The 17,140-nt window shown below is 41.9% G+C and overlaps 2 protein-coding genes across 3 annotated transcripts in view; both read left to right on the top strand.

Annotated features, from left to right (window-relative positions):
- The window catches only part of POLR3C (RNA polymerase III subunit C), a 139,472-nt gene extending 132,946 nt beyond the window's left edge, over positions 1-6,526 (top strand). Inside the window, exon 16 of the mRNA XM_063317083.1 lies at positions 6,514-6,526. The gene's annotated coding sequence lies outside the window, so the exon portion shown is untranslated. The remainder of the gene's footprint in view (positions 1-6,513) is intronic.
- ARHGEF2 (Rho/Rac guanine nucleotide exchange factor 2) overlaps positions 1-17,140 on the top strand; it is a 113,683-nt gene that overhangs the window by 4,338 nt on the left and 92,205 nt on the right. For both annotated transcript variants that reach the window (XM_063317079.1, XM_063317080.1), the window contains exons 3-6: positions 7,768-7,939; positions 9,509-9,617; positions 10,220-10,259; positions 12,955-13,087. In XM_063317079.1, coding sequence (XP_063173149.1) covers positions 7,768-7,939; positions 9,509-9,617; positions 10,220-10,259; positions 12,955-13,087 — 454 coding nt within the window. The remainder of the gene's footprint in view (positions 1-7,767; positions 7,940-9,508; positions 9,618-10,219; positions 10,260-12,954; positions 13,088-17,140) is intronic.

Raw genomic sequence — 17,140 nt, forward strand, 5'->3', positions numbered from 1 at the left:
GGTTGGGCTGAGAAAGCGGGACAGGCTCAAAGTCAGGCAGTAGGTTTTCATGGCTGAGGGCAGAGCTGAACCCTGGTCTCCCTTGTGCCAGTTCCTTGCTCTCACCACTACCTCACTGGCTTCTCATCACATCTTTCTTCTGTTTCCAAAGAAGTGGAAATCACATCTCAGAGCATAAGTATCACTAAGGCAAGAATTCTTCTACAGATAATAATTTTCTCTTTCATTTCCTCAGATCCAGCTGATGAAAAATTTATACCTTTTAATAATATGTGTTAGTCTGAAAAGGTGCTACCAGACACCTCCTGGTAATGCTGATTTATATGTGACCCACCGTGTTGATTTGCAGTAGAGGCTTTTATGTCAGTGGAGAGGTCTTTTTCGCTTCATCTGGATCTTAGGTGACACCTGCTGGTAGAAGGGGGATACAGTACTGCAGGGCTTCCCAGCCAGGGTTGCGTGGCACCCTCGGGTTCCGAACGCAAGAGGTCCCCAGGGGTTCCCTGGGAGATCACGATTTATTTAAAAAATTATTTCAAATTCGGGCAACTTCACATTAAAGAGGTAGGTTTCTTTAGATCAAGAAGACCGTTAATGCATATAGACAGGCCTACCCATGAAACGGATATAATAATTTTCTAACTTCTGGCCTTTATTTGAGCCTGGGTGTGCAGGGGTTCCCCGAGGCCTATTTCGAGGGTTCCTCCAGGGTCAAAAGGGTGAGAAAGGCTGAAGTACTGTATCTCAATATAAATTGCTTTGTAGCACAAAGGTCATGGTGGTAAAATTTGAGGGTGGGGGGTAGAGGCCCCACTTGATATTTTGAATGCCAGGGCTGCACTCCAAAAAGTTATGAATGGGGCCAGGTGAAAAATGGAATTAAAATGTTATTAACATTTGAATCTAATTAAAATTAAATGTAGCTAATATGATAGACAGACAGATAGATACGTAGATAATTTCTCTGCTTTTAGCCTTGAAAAATTACAATTTGGAAACTACCTTTGGAGAATTCTGGAAAGTGTCTCTGTATAATTATCTGGGCTCACTGGATCCATTCCAGGTTTTAGTTCATTCCTCGCTGATTCCAGGGCAATTCTCTCTGGGCTTCAAAACTTGGGGGGCTGGGCGTGCTGGGGAGTAGGAATGCAGCAGGGCTACAGCAAGCTTGCAGTGTTCTAAGAAAGGTTTAATAAACATAATTGTTTCATTCATCAAAGAATGAGGCTTATGTTTATTGCTGAAGGCAAAAAATTAGCATACTGACAGTTTTTAGAGGCTATTTAGGGTAATAATAATTTATTAAATTTGCATGCCACCTAACTCTCTCTCTCTCTCTCTCTGTATTAAAGAAATTTTTAAAAGAATAAAAACAATACAGATTCAGAAAGAAAAAAGTAAGGAAAGGAAAGTAATAAGTAAGTGAAAAAGTACAAAGAAAAAGTTGAAGAAAGAGGAAAGGAAAGGGAAAGTTATAAAAAAGTGGCTTCCAATCTTCTTAACAGCAGTTACAAGTACATTTATATTTTACCCTCTTTCTCTAAGGTTACACCACAATTCCCTTCTTTCCAGAGTCTACCCTTTCTAATCATCAAACCCATAAATCACAAGTTCATTTTTTTCTTGTTTCACCAAAAAGTCCATAAGGGGTTTTCAGTCACTAATAAATATAGTTATTGTCCTTTCTCTGATCAAATACATTTTGCCATTTCTGCTAATTTTGTCATCTTCACCAGCCATTCCTCCGTTGTGAGTATTTCAGAGTACTTCCATTTTTGTGCACGTAATAATCTCAGAGCAGTTACCATAAATAAAAATAATCTTCCATAACTCTTTTCTAATTGTCTATCCATTCGTCCCAACAAGAAAACTTCTGGTTTTGATTGGATAGTAATCTTTAAAATTCTTTGTATCATTGTGTGTATTTGAACTCAAAATTTTCTGGCTTTTTTGCAAGTCCACCAGGCATGATAAAATGACCCTTCAAGTTTTCACATTTCCAACATGAATTTGAAGTACCTTTATAAATTCTAGATCATTTTTCTGGAGTCACATATCAACAGTACATCATTTTATAAAAGTTATCCTTTAATTTCTAATATAATGTAAATTTTAGTCCTTTCAGCCATATATTTTCCCATTGTTCCATCAATATATTATGTCCAAAGTTCTTAGCACATTTTATCATTCATTGTTTTCACTTGCTCTTCTTCTGTTTCAAATTTCAACAAAATTTTATACATTTTAGCAATTACATGTTCATCATTTGTACACAATTCAGTTTCAAATTCTGTCTTGTGCTGTTCAATTCCAAATGTCCTGTTATCTATATACTACTAAAACTCTCTTGTCTCTTTGATTGTTTGTAACCTTTAGTTGGGCGAAACTGTGCATCATAGAGCAACAATTCTTGAACCTCAAATGGGCTAACTTACAGGACCCATTACACCTATGGGAATGAAATTTGAGAAAGTTGTGGCTGCTTCAGTGCTGCTGCGCTGCCACGGTTAGCCGTGGTCACATGATCCTCATTTCCAGCGCTCCCTGACAGCTTCCCACAAGTCAATGGGGAAGCCACCAGGAAGTCTAAACTTGATCAAAGCCAGCAGGAAGTTGCAAGTCCAAGGCCAGCAGGCAGGTAATTGGCTGCTACCAGGTAGGGGAGGGAGTGCAGGGGTACGTGAGAGGTGCAGAAGGAAGGAAGAAAGGAAGGAAGGACAGGGAGGAAGAAACAGGGAGAAGAGGGAGGGAAGGGAGGAGGGAGGGAGAAGAAGGAAGCGGGGTGGGAGGAAGGGAGGGAGGGAAGAACAGGGAGGGAAGGAAGGAAGGAAGGAAGATTTCTGACACTCCCTGCCAGCTTCCCAATGGGGAAGCTGGCAGGAAGTTGGAAGTCGCTCCCGCTCCCACTGCTTTTTTGCCCACCCGTGGTCATTCTGTTTCTCTGTTAAGGTAAGGAAATACCTCTGAAATGATGACCCAACAGGTCACAGGTTGTCTAGTCCAGCGGTTCCCAACCTTTTTGGCACCAGGGACCGGTTTCTTGGAAGATAATTTTTCCACAGACCAGGGGGTGGGTGGGGAGGGGATGGTTTTGGGATGATTCAAGCGCTTCCTCCTTTTCCTGACCTTTTGCTCCTTTTTCTTCATGCTGTTTGGAGATAGCAGCCAATGGGCTTGCTTTCTCTGACAGGAGGCGGAGCTCAGGCGGTAAGGCGAGCGATGGGGAGCAGCTGTAAACACTCAGGCTGTAAATTCGCTCGCTTGCCCACCGCTCACCTCCTGCTGTGTGGCCCAGTTCCTAACAGGCCACGGACAGGTACCGGTCCACGGCCCCGGGAGTTGGGGACCCCTGGTCTAGTCTACCTTAAATCTTTCTCTTAACTGTTCATACGAAAACCATTGAAAACTAAATCCCTTTGCAGTCAATTGATCTCTTGATTTCATCTTATATTCTGCATGTTCCTGTTCTAACAACTCTTGATAAGTTAACCATTTTTCTTTACCTGCTGTTTGTTTCCTGTAAAATGCTTGTGCTGAGACCCAGAAAAGCATTTTCAGGCACAGTCTGGGTTTATATCTGTTCCGTATTCTCAGTATGGCACTTCTAATATAATGATTCTTAACTTTATCGTACCATAGAAAACCATGCCATCTGAGCCCCAGATCGTGCCTTTCTAACTCTAAGATCCTCTTATTTCTCAGCAGAGCCCTCTTTTTCATCCAGACTAAGCAGCAGGCTGCAAAGTACAACTTCAAATCAGGCAGTCCCAATCCTCCTCATTCCTTTACATCTTCAAGTATTTTATATTTAACCCTTGGTTTTTTCCCTTGCCATTACAAACTTAAATATACCTTTGTGCCATTTTTTAAATGGTACATCAGTTGTCAAAACAGGTATTGTTTGAAACAAAAACATCATTCTTGGCAAAACATTCATTTTTATCACAGAAATTCTCCCCAACAATGACAGTTGTACTTTTTCCCATCTTAACATGTCCTTCTTGATTTCATTCCATGTCTTAACATAATTATTCTGGTATAACATACAGTTCATACTAGTCGTAGTAATACTCAAGAATTTCACTTTTTTTGCAATCTTAAAACCAATTTTTTCTATCAATCCCTTTTGTTTTTCGATGTTCATATTCTTTGTTAACATTTTTGTCTTTTGTTTGTTAATTTTAAAGCCAGCTAATAACCCAAAGTCCTTTAGTTTTTCCATTAATATTTCTATCCCTTTGAGAGGATCTTCAAAAATTATCACCAGGTTGTCTGCAAATGCCCATAATTTGTAAGTTTCTCTTTTAATCTTGAATCAGCAATTTAATTTTGAATCAGCAATTCTCTCATCTCGCCTTATATCTCTGTCCAGTAGTTCCAAACCTAAAATAAAAGCCATGGTGACCAAGGGCAATCTTGTCTAGTCCCTTTCTGTATCTCACAAGGTTTTGTTAATCCCCCATTCACAATTATCTATGCCTTTTGTGAAGTGTAAATCATTTTTACCCATTTGATAAAATTCTCACCAAAGTCCATATCCTCCAAAATTTTAAACAAAGTCCAAATTGTCAAAGGCCTTTTCTTCATCAAGAAAAATTAATGCTGCTTGTTTTGCATTACGTTGTTCCAAGTATTCCAAAATATCCAATACATTTCTAATACTGTCCCTCAGCTGTCTTTTAGGTAAAAACCGTCTTCATTCACTCAGCTAAAATCATCGTAAATAACTTTATCTTTATTCAGTAATGATATCGGGCAGTAATTTTTTGGTGAAGTCAACTTGCCCCCTATCCAACTGTCCAGTGTCTTTCCAGTCTATAAAACAGAGTTCCATCGTGTGTTGCAATGCTTGTAGTCCATCTTCAACATGTTTATAATAAGTGGCTGGTAAACCATCTGGTCCAGGCGCTTTCCTTATTTTAATTTTTTTATAGCTTTACAAACTTCCCTTATTGTTATAGGTCCATTCATTAATTGTTTCTGTTTTTTTATAATCTTCGGTAAATTTTGTTTCTTTAAATATTCATCAACCTTTGCCAGGGAAATTTCTTCTCCTTAATATAATCAAGAGTAATATTGATGACAAGCAATGGAGACAGGTGTGATAAAAGGTGAGTCAAGAATGTGTCTTTGGCTAAAGCTTAACTTTTATCCTCAAGGTAGAAACACCCAGCCATTGGAGAGCTTTCTCTCTTGCCCGATACAGTATTGGATGGTAAGTATAAAAAAGTACCATTGGCTGAAAGGCTTTGCCTCTGTGATCCCGGAGAGATGGAAACTACAGAACATGTTCTTCACTGCCCCTTTTACAGAGACATTCAAACCAGATTCATCCTACCTCTGATTAGTAGATGTCCCGGTTGCTCAGATTCAGCCTATGCCCAGATGCTGCTCATAGACGAACTGCCTTGTGTTACAGCACATATGGATAGGTTTTGTGCAGCAGCGCAGAAGATCTGCTGGACCCTGCTGGGCCAATTTTCCACTAGCCAAATGCTTTCGTTTTATTATATCTTGCATTTTTATCTTACTATTTTATCTCTATTTTACCCTACTGTATTTTATCGTATTTTATCTTACCATAGTATATTTCATCTTATCTCACTGTATTTTATCTGTTTTATGGTATTATATCTTATATTCTATATCTTAAAGTGGCTGATGCCCAACTTTTTGATATGGTCAATTGACTAATCAATGAAGTTCTGTTCTGTTCTGTTCTCTTCTGTTCTGTTCTGTTCTCTTCTGTTCTATTCACTAGCCAAATGCATGTTTATTTTATAATTTAAATATAGACTGCACCCTGGACCTCACTCAAAGATGTTAGGTTGTTTTATAAATGTATTTTAATTTTGTCTTAAATTTTGTTGCTAATCTTGGGTGCGGGTGCTTGCTATGGGTGTGAAATTGCAACTATCTTAATGCTTTGTGGTGAACTGGCTTTTCGTGTGAATCTTTTGCTGCTGAGTACCATGAATGGTGTTTACATGAACAAAGATACGGGGCAAGCAGGAGCTGTGAGTCCAGGAAGACCCCCAAATTGTGCACCGCCCTTGAATGGTAGAGTGTTACCCCATCCAAGGTCAAAGATGAAATATCCCCAGATCTGGGTGGTTCAAACACCCACAGCCATTCAGTCTTGGTAGAATTGAGTCAGAGATGGTTCTTCCCATCCAAATCCACACAACTTCCAGGCACTGGGACACAACCTCGACAGCCTCACTTGGCCAGACCAGAGTTAAAATATAAAATTGATTATAATCAGTGTTGATTATACTGATGATGCCGAAGCTGAAACCAGCAGATGATCTCACCTAGAGGTTTCATGTAGACGTTGAAAAGGAGGGGAGAGAAAATAGAACCCTGCAGCCACCCCACAAAGGGGACAGTCTCTCCCTGCCAACCAACACTGACTGGAACCAGCCCCAGAGAAAGGAAGAGAATCACCCTAAAATAGTGCTGCCAATCCCCAACCCATAGAGCTGGCTCAGAAGGATACCATGGTTGATGGTATCGAAAAATGCTGAGAAATCAAGGACCACAAAGATGAATGCACCACTGCACCACTTAGCCAACAAGCACAATCAAAGCTGTCTGAGTACTAAATCCTGGCCTGAAACCTGACTGAAAAGGGTCTAGATAATCCATTTCCTCCAGGGTTCTCCTCAGCTGCAGACTGACCACTTTCTCAGCAGCCTGCCCCAGAGCTCAACAGAGGGGAGTAAACATTAGGAAGGAAGAAGTTGCAGTTTCTGTGTCAATGGTAATTTTACTTAAAGGGACAGAAAAGATCTCAGCATTGCAATGCCACAACCCTGTATCTGAACTTGGGCGTCAACCAAACTAATTTTTAATGCCATTTTTGCCTCTGTTCACCAAATACACTGAATCGTAAACTATTCAGCCACATGTGAGCCTAGAATGTTGTATGAACCCAGCCTATGAGGTTAGTTTATATTTCAGAGTGTCATGCAAACTCCTGAAAAAGCTTAATTTGGTAACCTATGGGTTAGTTAACTGGAGTATGTCCTGCAAATCCAAGCATTTCTGCCCCTTCCCCTTATTCCCAAGGAGGAACAGAATTCCTCCATACGTTTAGAATGATACAAAAATTCCTCAGATTGAAAACAGAAATTGTCTTGAGTCCCAAAAGCCAGCCAAGATAAATACAGAATTGAAACAGCAGGGGCGCATTGCAGGACACTTGGTGATGTGCTGTCCAAATGGCCATCTACACACACCCCTTCCAGGTGCGGGAAAAGCCTGTTCTATAGCTTTTCAGAATGGGGAAAAGCAGGCTGTATGTAACAATCATTAGGTACATCTTGTGATGTCACCAAAAACTCTGTGAGGTTTATTTAAAAAAAAAATGAGGGACAGTGATAAAATATATTTTGTGCTTTTTTTCCTTTAAAGATAGCAATAGTGGAGGGTTGCCTAAGTAGTTATTCGATTAATTGGGAGGTAGATTGGAGGCATAGCGCTGCTATGGGTCAAATATCGTGCTGAGCCAGCTCTGTTGAATAAAACACAGTGGTTGTGTTTGCACATTACAGTAAACCCAAACCAGTCACATGATAGATTAATAGGTCTGCAAGTAACGCATCTGGGATGGTCGCGGTTGAAATGGTTTGCGAACTTCTCCCTTGCAGGGCTTTTTGAGATTGCTCAGAACTGAGGCTGCTGGTGGAAGTGTCAACATGGGTCCCAGTGGCTAATAACTGAAAGGAAATTTCTTGATGTTTGAACTATTTTCATCTGTTTCAGCCTGAGTTTGAAAGGACTAGCACCTGATGAAATTGACTCCACAGAGCAACTGGATGGGCATTCCTTGGGCAGAAGAGACCCCCGACGAGCCCCTATTATCCATAGCAATGATGAAATGGGATCCCTGCTTTCTCAGGATGAAGAGGATGATGATGGCCAGGTGATGTCTCAGGTAAGTTTGCCAGATTTCCTGACAAATTAGGGAGAACATGCGGGGAGTAATTTCCGTAGGCATACACAGAGTAAACCATGAAGAAGCAAACCAAGGTTAATTCTAACCAAACTTAGCAAGTTGTAGAATTAATTTGCTAGATCTTCAGCTGACCTGGTTAAGTTATCATGTAAGCAGAACCTTAGAGTGAGCTGTGACAGTTAAATTAACAAAAAACGAATTGTTTTATGTAATGCAGACTTTTCCATTGTCATTCTTTTCCTATTTTCTCATATCTTTTTCCATTAAAACAAGTAATTTAAAAGCAGAATTTCTGATGCACTTAAAGTTGAGCAACACAGAAGTCCTATAAATAAATAAACGAACAAACTAGACTGGAGACTACCTGTGGGCCCCAAGCTACTTGTGTGAGATCAGTGCATGGTGTTATTGTGCCTCTTTATATAAAGTATTATAATAACTTACTGGAGCACTTAAAAAAAAATCTGAATACAATTATTATTTGAGGGAGGGGAGGAGAACTCCTGAGGGTGCAGAGTGCCATTCTGCTGAATAAACACAGAGGAGTATGAAAATGTTTTTGAAGAACAGCCACTAGGTAAATACCAGCTTAGCCCTCAAAGGCAGGAGGAAGAGATGAAGAAACTCAAGATTGCCCTTCCTTGATTCTCTTTCATATATGAGGGTTAGAGGGAAGCTCTGGGAGGCTCACAAGAGTCTGTTGTTGTACCTTGTGGTCCTTGTGGCATCTGTTTCCTGACCTGGCCTAACCTGAAGGGCTACCAGTAAGATCCACAGTCAGCCCGCCTCTGAGGCCTAACCATGCAGCCTTCCATGGCAGAGCGGACAGCGAACCTCTCCCATTTCGAGGAATTCCCTGAATGTTGTAATGGGATCTTCATTATTTATTTATTTATTTATTTATTTATTTCATATGGCATAGCAGAATGCAGCATTGTTGCATAAAAATCACAAAAACAATATATAAAAGTGTATAGAATATAGGACATTAGGACAATAAATTATTTTAAAAACACGCAATACAAATGATGAATAAAATGATGAATAAATTAAGTTATGTATGAGCAGTTACTGAAGTAACTAAGACTATTTTGTCTGCTGGACCTTACAAGGATTTCCCAGCAAGAAGCAGCAGCATGAACACCAATCTTGATTAGTGAAATATGGCTTTGGAATGACCCACTTTTCCAGAAATGCCACTGTACCTGGATTCACACAGCCAGTGAAGGCAGGATTCAGTCAGCAACATCCATCCATCCATCCATCCATCCATTCATTGTCTACCTGCTGCAGTCAAAAGACTTGGTGGGTTACATACTGTAAGCAGCTTTGCCCAACATGCTAAACTTCAAAGCCAGCTTTATAAGCTATGGTGTGTGAGTTTCCTCATTGCTCTAAGGCAAAAAGCAAACAGGCCACATTATGGGGTCAGTGTGTGAACCCAGTCAGTAAGATTGGGCTTGTGATGAAGCAGAGGGGATGGGACGCAAACTCCAAACCTTTCTTGCTGCTGAGATTATGAATCCCCCCATCTGGTCTTGTCTTCAGGAATGTTGCAAGAGGAAGCAGGTCTATTGCTTGTCCCCGAGTTCCCCCTGCAGTCTTCTGCCCAAGTCTGTATCCATGAGTGGCATCGACAGTTACCCGGATGCAGATGGTGAGTCAGTGTCTGGATTACAGTGGCTCTCCCATCTGTAGATGGTAGAGATTTCAGTCACTCGAGACATTCTTCTTTTGGTTGTCATTTAAATGTTTAAAACTTCTTGCAATTCTAATCCAGGGGTCAGCAGACTTTTAGATGCTGATTACTAGGGTTGTTTTTAAAATTATTTTTGGAAGTCCATGGACACCCCCTGGAGATATCACAGATGGGTCAGCACCTGTAGGTGCCTTGTTACCAGCCTCTAATGCCCAAACAGCCTCTAATGCCCAAACAGGACCAGATATTTGGAGGACCACCTGCTATCCAGCAAACCTTCCTGTCTTCAAAAATCTTTCTCCAGAAGTTTAAAATGGAAAAGGCAGGTGATTGGAAAGAATTTTCTTTTGAAGTGGTGCCTATCTCTGAAATTTTCTTCCCCACCCAGATGGCACCTCTGTAGTTACCAATTTCAGGTTGAAACATTCCTTTTCACCGAAGGTTGTCCTCAGTTTAACAGTATTCTATTGTCCTTACTTTAAATTGCAAAGTGCTACCTGTCTTGAAGCCATTGGAAATCAGTCTTATTTAACGAAGACTTACGTTTTTTCCCTTGGCAGAATTTTCTCTTTATGGTGATGAAGTCAGCCTAGCCAATGGGTAAGTCATGGTTGTCTTGCTGTTTGGGAGAGATCTATGTTCGTAAACCTATTAGCTTGAGAAGACTTATGCTGCAGCCCCCATATCTGGTGACTTGCGGATGTTTTGAAACTATAAACACTATAAACTATACATTCCTGTATATCTGGGCATTGTAGTCCCCATGCATTTGTAGGGCACCAAAAAGGTACACTTTGCCAGACTTACCTTCTTGAAGCTGAGATTGGAAGCAGTTCATTCAAGGAACAAGAATCCATGAAATCTAATTAATAGTATTTATTAGAAGACAAGTTAAAGTTACAGTGCAAGAATTCCAGCAAGTACCCTGCTTTCAAATGAGATAACTACATATAGCAACTTACAGCAGAATAATATTTATCTTTTTCCTTGTGTTGTTTTGATGTAGGGAGCTGGAAGCTTGCCTCTTTTGGAAAGCTGGGCCAGTAGGCATTTAACCCCTCTTTTGATAACTTATAAGACTTCTATTATTATGAGAAGAAACTGTCACATGTTAGAGAGTCGTATTCCAGGTGTACCTTCTGGGATGGCCTCTGCAATTGGCAGCCCATCACACTGAAGACAGTCCTACTAGGCAGTGATTAAAAACAAAAACAAAAAAGAATGAAGTCCCCTTCGAGTTGAGTTCCTCCCCTGGGGCCTTCCAGGGACATGTTTCTGCAGATTTCTTGGCATGAGGTGGAACTGCCATTGCCATTGCTGCTTTCTTCTTGACTGTTTCTCCAACTTTCCAGCCTTGCATCCAGCCCTTGGATTTCTTGGTTTCCCATCAAAACAGTAACCAAACCTGACCATGCTTAGCTTCTTGAGATCAGCCAAGGTCTGCTGGGTGCTGCTATGTAGCCAAGTGCCACACTTTTGTAGTCATAAGCACTGTCATTTGTATGTTTTTTTTTAATTAGGTGGCTGGGCTCACACAATATAGCTGTCAAATTAACTCATTTTTTAAAATTCACATAATACCTTGAATCATAAACTAATAAGAAAGCACTTTATCTGTTTTGATTGTGAAAACACACTTACACCTCTATTTTTTTCTAAAACTTAGCTGATGCCTAATACTATTTTCCCCTAACCTGACAATTCAGATGTCTGTGATCCCCAGATAGTCAGTGGTCATGGATGATGGAATTTGCAGTCCAGCACCTAGGGAACCACAGTTAAATTTGATACAGACAACAGTAGGACATGAATGCTATAGGTCCCCCATTGTTCAAGAGTAATTATTTCAATTAAAAGTCCCCCACTCAAAAATTTGGAGTCAACCCTTTTTGAAACAAAGAATGTTGGGGTGTGCAGAGCCTTCTACCATGTTTTCTTCTGCTGATGATCCAGTTGACCTGTGGAGGTCAGAAGGGCTCTCTGTCATGTTTTCTGGAAAAGGACAGTGTTTGACAATAGCCTCTCTTTTCACTTGGCCAAGCAATTCTGGAAAGTTGCTCTGGTTTCCTTTTGTGGTTGTGTGGTCTGGCTTTATATGACCTCTTTTTTTGCAAAAACAAAACAAAAGCAGGCACTCTTATTGAAAAGGCTGGGTGACTGAGACTACCTAATTTCTTCAGAATAGACCCATCTTTATTCCTCTTATCACTGCTGACTTGCCAGTTCTAATTACCATCTTTATTGGTGGGGGGGCTGCTAGGGGCTGGAGTGGAATTTGGTCTTTCATGGTCTGGCTTTTTTAGGAAGGCTGCTGCTTGCAGCATTTCAGTGACTCTGACAGAGACCTGTGGTAAAGTGACAACAAGTTGGAGCTCTAATTTAAGGGTGCCCTAAATCAGCAATACTTTACTTAGGACACACAAACCTGAGCTCAGTTTGAGTTAGGATTTGCCTGTGTTTAATTCTGCAAGACTTTTGTGGCATCAAACCTAAATCTGAAAGATTTTAAAGGGCAAAACAGTAAATAATGCCTTTTCTTTTACTACATTGGTGAACTGGACAGTCATTTTCCACATTTCTGGAATCTGGGAGCAAAATCATCCAAGAAAGACTCCACCCAGCTTTCTCAAGTCTCCCTTGAGCTCAATTCCTTCTGACTTCATGGAGACATCCACATGGTTTTCTTGGTGAAAGTTGGTGGTGGTTTGCCTTCTTCCTGGATGGGCTTTTCCAACTTTTCAGTCTAGCCTTGGGATTTCTGAGTAGTCCCCCATACGAACCAAGTCTGATACTGATGAGCATTTTCAGGTCAGCCACAGTTTGCCTCCTGCTGAGTCCTTTTTTTTTTTAGGATTATCTGCAGTAGGGTGATAGTATGATAATAACTTAAGAGGTGGCTTGAATGCTTGTTGTGCTTTATCAGTCCTAATAGATAATAAATTATTATTTCATTCTTGATCTTTTGAGAGAGGCTGGATGAAATAAATGTGATGAGCATGTTCCTGAATCCTAATCTCCTTTTCATCTCTCTACTGGCTTTCTGCCCCCTTTCTGCTAATTTCTTAGAGAAACTAAGCAAACAGAGATGCTTCTATGTGACATCTCTCCAGCTGGGAATAGGAGCAGCCATCCTCTGAGGTCACTGGGGGCTGCCAATGGAGTTGTTCCCTCCCTATTTCCTGGCCTGGGGAACAATAACAACAAAAAGAGGTTTTGTTTGGCGTTGTGAGTGTCTGCTTGCTTGCTTCTTCCACCCTTCTCCTTTCTCATTTTGCTCTTTTTCCCATGCTTTCAGCTTCAGCAGTGGGAGCTGCGGGCAGCTGGACACCACCACAGTGGAGGCCGAGGACCAGGTTCACTCGCAGAAGGAAGGGACCACTCTGGGGCGCACCCTCAGTTTCCTCAGGAAGATGACTGGGAAGTCAAAGGTTGGTCATAAGGCTTTGCGCAGGCAGAAAAAGGGTTGGGGGTCTGATGCTCTGCTGAACTAGTTTTCTGTTATGATAGAAAATAATAATGATGCTTGGGGATTTGGTCCCTTAGCAACAGCTGGTGTGCTGCCCACTCTCTCTGATTGCCTATGGCAGCAAACATGAATTCCTGTCTTCAGTTTTTTTGGTACAAACTTCCCAAAGTAAGAGAATAGTTTTCTAATACAGATAGTCTTTGCTTAACGACCACTTGTTCAGCGACTGAAGTTACGACAGTGCTGAACAAGTGATACTTGGTCCTCGAAGTTCCAGCTGTCCAAGCACCCCTGCGGTCACATGACCATGATCTGGACACTTGGCAACTGGCTCACACTGGCAGCGTCCTGCAGTCAGGTGACTGCCATTTGCGACCTTCCCTGCCAGCTTCCCACAAGCAAGGTCAAGGTCACAAGTTGCTCTGGTAAGTCGCTCGCACTTTCCCCCACCCAGTAGCCACCCCCACCTTGCCACACTCGCACTGTGCCTCACAGGCCACCCCCCCCTTCCCCACCTGGCAGCAGCCACTGTCACCTGTCACCCCACCAGTCTTCCCCACCTAACTGCCTGCTTGCAAGCTACCTGGGACTCGCTTAATGACCCGCGATCCTCACTTAACAGCAGCAGTGGGGAGTGCGTGGATTGCCATCACTAAGTGATGTGGTCACATGTTGTCTTGCTTTACAACTGCATCACTTAGTGATGGAAATCCGGTCCCAATTACTGTCGTTAGCCCAGGACTCCTTCTACATGGCATCCCTGTTAACTAGCAAGCGTCCTGCTTTTTCTAACTGTTTGTCTTGGTTGGTTCAGCATCCATAGTCAGCTTCTTATTTCACTGATTAACAGGCCAAACTGGATGGGCCACCTAATAAGGATTTTATACAATCAGTAATTGATTCTATAATGAGAGCAGAATCATGGTGCTATGAGGTGGGTGGGTAGACATAATCTTTCTGTGCTGTATGAAATTCTCCTTTGAAAGCACTTCCTCTAGAGGTCAAAATGCAACTACTATTGTCTGCATGCATATTGTGGACGGGTTCACACTTTGTGCTAAGCCATAGTTTATTTAATGAATGAATCAGGATCTTGGTGCATACATAATAAGCCATTTGTGCCTAGGGTCAGGGAGGGTGCGTGAGGAGTGCTTGAGAGATGCAGCAAGGGTTGGGAGGATGCTCAAGGGTGCTGCACGGATCAAGGAGGGTGCGCGGGGCTGCAATGCAGGTAGAGGAAGGTCTGAGGGAGTGCATGGGAGTAGCATGGGGGGGTGGCACGGGTTGGGGAGGGTGCGCGGGGGCGCATGAGTGGCTGGCACAACACAAGCGCAGAGGGGCCATGGGAGGGAGTGTGGGTGGAGGGGGCTACCCCGGCAACTTGTGACCTTCCCTGCCGGCTTCCCCACTGACTCTCTGGGGAAGCCGGCAGGGAAGGTTGCAAATGGCAATCACATGATCATGGGGTGCTACAGCCGGTCGTTAGCGCGAACCAGTTGCCAAGTGCCCAGACCATGATCACGTGACCATGGGGGTAGTGGGACACCCAGAACTCTGAGGACTGGTCATAACCACCATTTGTTCAATGCCGTTGTAACTTCAAATGGTTGCTGACCAAATGGTCGTAGGTTGAGGACCACCTGTAATAATGGGAGATAGAAAATCCCAGTGACAATGTAATTAGCCTAGTGGCTTATTTATCTTCTGTATCTTCTATATAGTGGCTACATTTTTCTTCTATATTTTCACTCTACTTTGGATAAAGTAGAGTGAAAATACTGTAGTATTACCTGTAGATGAAAATGTGTATATATACACCTCACCACACAAACATATAATATGAGAAAATCATATGCCATATTTTCATCCCATTTTATCCAAAGATCGATCCATCCATCCATCCTGCTCCTGAATTTTTGCTAATTTTCAGTATGAGAGATTCAGAGATCAGAGTACGCAGTTCACCTTGGTCTAAAACACGTCCTTTAATATAAGCAGCATAGCTATAATCGCAGGCATCTGTGAGCTGAGCTGGGTTGATTTCATGGCAGTAAATTCCGCTCTCTGTGCCTACTCAGAGGAACGTCATCCTTTGTCTGGGCTCATGTTTCAGTCTTGTGTGCTCCATTCTGCCTGTTTCATTTGAAGAAAATGGGAAGGGGTATTTCAAGCCTTCACCTGGTGCCCACCTGGCAGCACTCCATTTGATGCTGTGTGGTAACGTTCCCCAGCAGCATGGCATGGGGGCTGGGGATTCTGGGAATTGTAGTCTCAGCATAAATAATGGGGCCCAGAATGGCTTTGCGTTTTTCATAGTGTTTGAAAAATCTTCCTGGAAACATGAAGCTGCCTTTGGCTGAATCCAAAAAGCTAAGCAAGGTCAGTTTAAGTTAGTACTTGGGAATCCTCCAGGAAATCCCAGAGTCTAGACTGAGAAGTTAAAAAAACAAAAAACAAAAAAACACCACATCCTGGAAGAAAGCCGGGGCAAGCTGCTTCACGTGGGGCGGCCAAGCAGACTGAACAGCTACAGTATGCCTGTGAAGTCTGCAGGTGTTGAGCTTGGCCCAAGGGATTCTTCGCTTTGACCGTTTGCTTCCTGAAATTGTAACAGTAGATACTGTATGTTTCCAGCAAAGAGTTACCAGAACTTAGTTGCTGTGTTTATAGTTTTGGATAAAACGTGAGGGCTTCTAAAAGAAATTATTGTTCTTGTTCCGACTCTTTGGCCAATTTTTTTTGCAGGGGCCCAAATAGCAGCTCATCTTTTTTCCCCCCTTGGCTATTTCAGCTAAGACACTAATGTGGAAAAAATGTCTCTCTCTTGGATCAGGAGAGGGAGCTGTTTCCTCAAAACTAAAAATGAACTTTTGGCTGTTTGATGAAACTTTTTCCTTTGGGCAAAAAGCTTTAAGAACTTGACCGGGCTTTCTGCATGAACGCTGTGCGTCAGCCATGGCCAGAAGACATGGTGTTTACATTCTGAGTTCCTCTTTGCTCTTTTCAGATTGGAAGCTGCATCCCAAATTGCGGATTTTATGGCAGCTGCTTTTCATTAAATTAGACTGTGATAGAGGTCACACATAAGGCTGATCAACAATGTGTTTAGCTTGCTTCTGGCTTATAATCCTGGCTGAGCCTGGCCATTGTAACCTGGAGTCTAGGGTAAAAAGCTTAACTGGGGTTTCAGGATCTGATGCATCCCCCAAAATCTTGGATGAGCCCTCAGAGGCCTCAAAAAGTTATTTCTAAATTGCTATCTTTAATGTGGCCAAAGGGGACCTTCTGGAGAATAATCATCTGCAATATATTGCAATTAACTCACTTTCTGGCTTTACCCAATGATGGATGAACCCTAAATCAAGCAAATGGACTATGTTTACACAATACACACAGACACACATATACAAAAAACCCTTATCCCAGATTAAAACTAACCATGTTTAGCGTGTTATATAAATGAACCCACTATGGCTTTGAGCTGATGAAGCCTGCGTTCAAACCAAATCTAAATGTAAATGAAACAAAATGTAATTTAGTTTTTATCCTGGCTCTGCTTTTTGGAGTATGTCTTCAGCCAGTTATATGTCTCAGGGTAGCAAAAGTTGTGCCTGAGGTTTTGAAACTGGCCATTTGAAGCTCATTAAGTAAACTCTGGTTGTGCTAAACTATTGTGTTTAAAATAGGAACCATCTCTGGATTCTATCTATTTCGACTGACAGAAGTGTTTGAGATCTGGCATGACAAGGATCTTTTCCATTACCTGAAGATAGTGGGAGCTGAGCCTGGCATTTTTGCCACTGAGCTTCCTCCCTCCCTGTAGCAGGAGCTGTTTGTTTGTTTTGTTATGTCTCCCAAATTTGCCATTTCTCTCGTACTTCTCTCCCCATGAGTTAAAACATACTGATACCCCTCTTTTTCTTCCACCAGATAGAAAGAAACTGGAGGATGTCTCCATAAAACTGGTAGATAGATTAACATTCCTTCCCACTTGCCTTTTCTGCGCTGAAATTCC

Source organism: Candoia aspera, chromosome 17 (assembly GCF_035149785.1).
Source record: "Candoia aspera isolate rCanAsp1 chromosome 17, rCanAsp1.hap2, whole genome shotgun sequence".
Lineage (NCBI taxonomy): Eukaryota > Metazoa > Chordata > Lepidosauria > Squamata > Boidae > Candoia > Candoia aspera.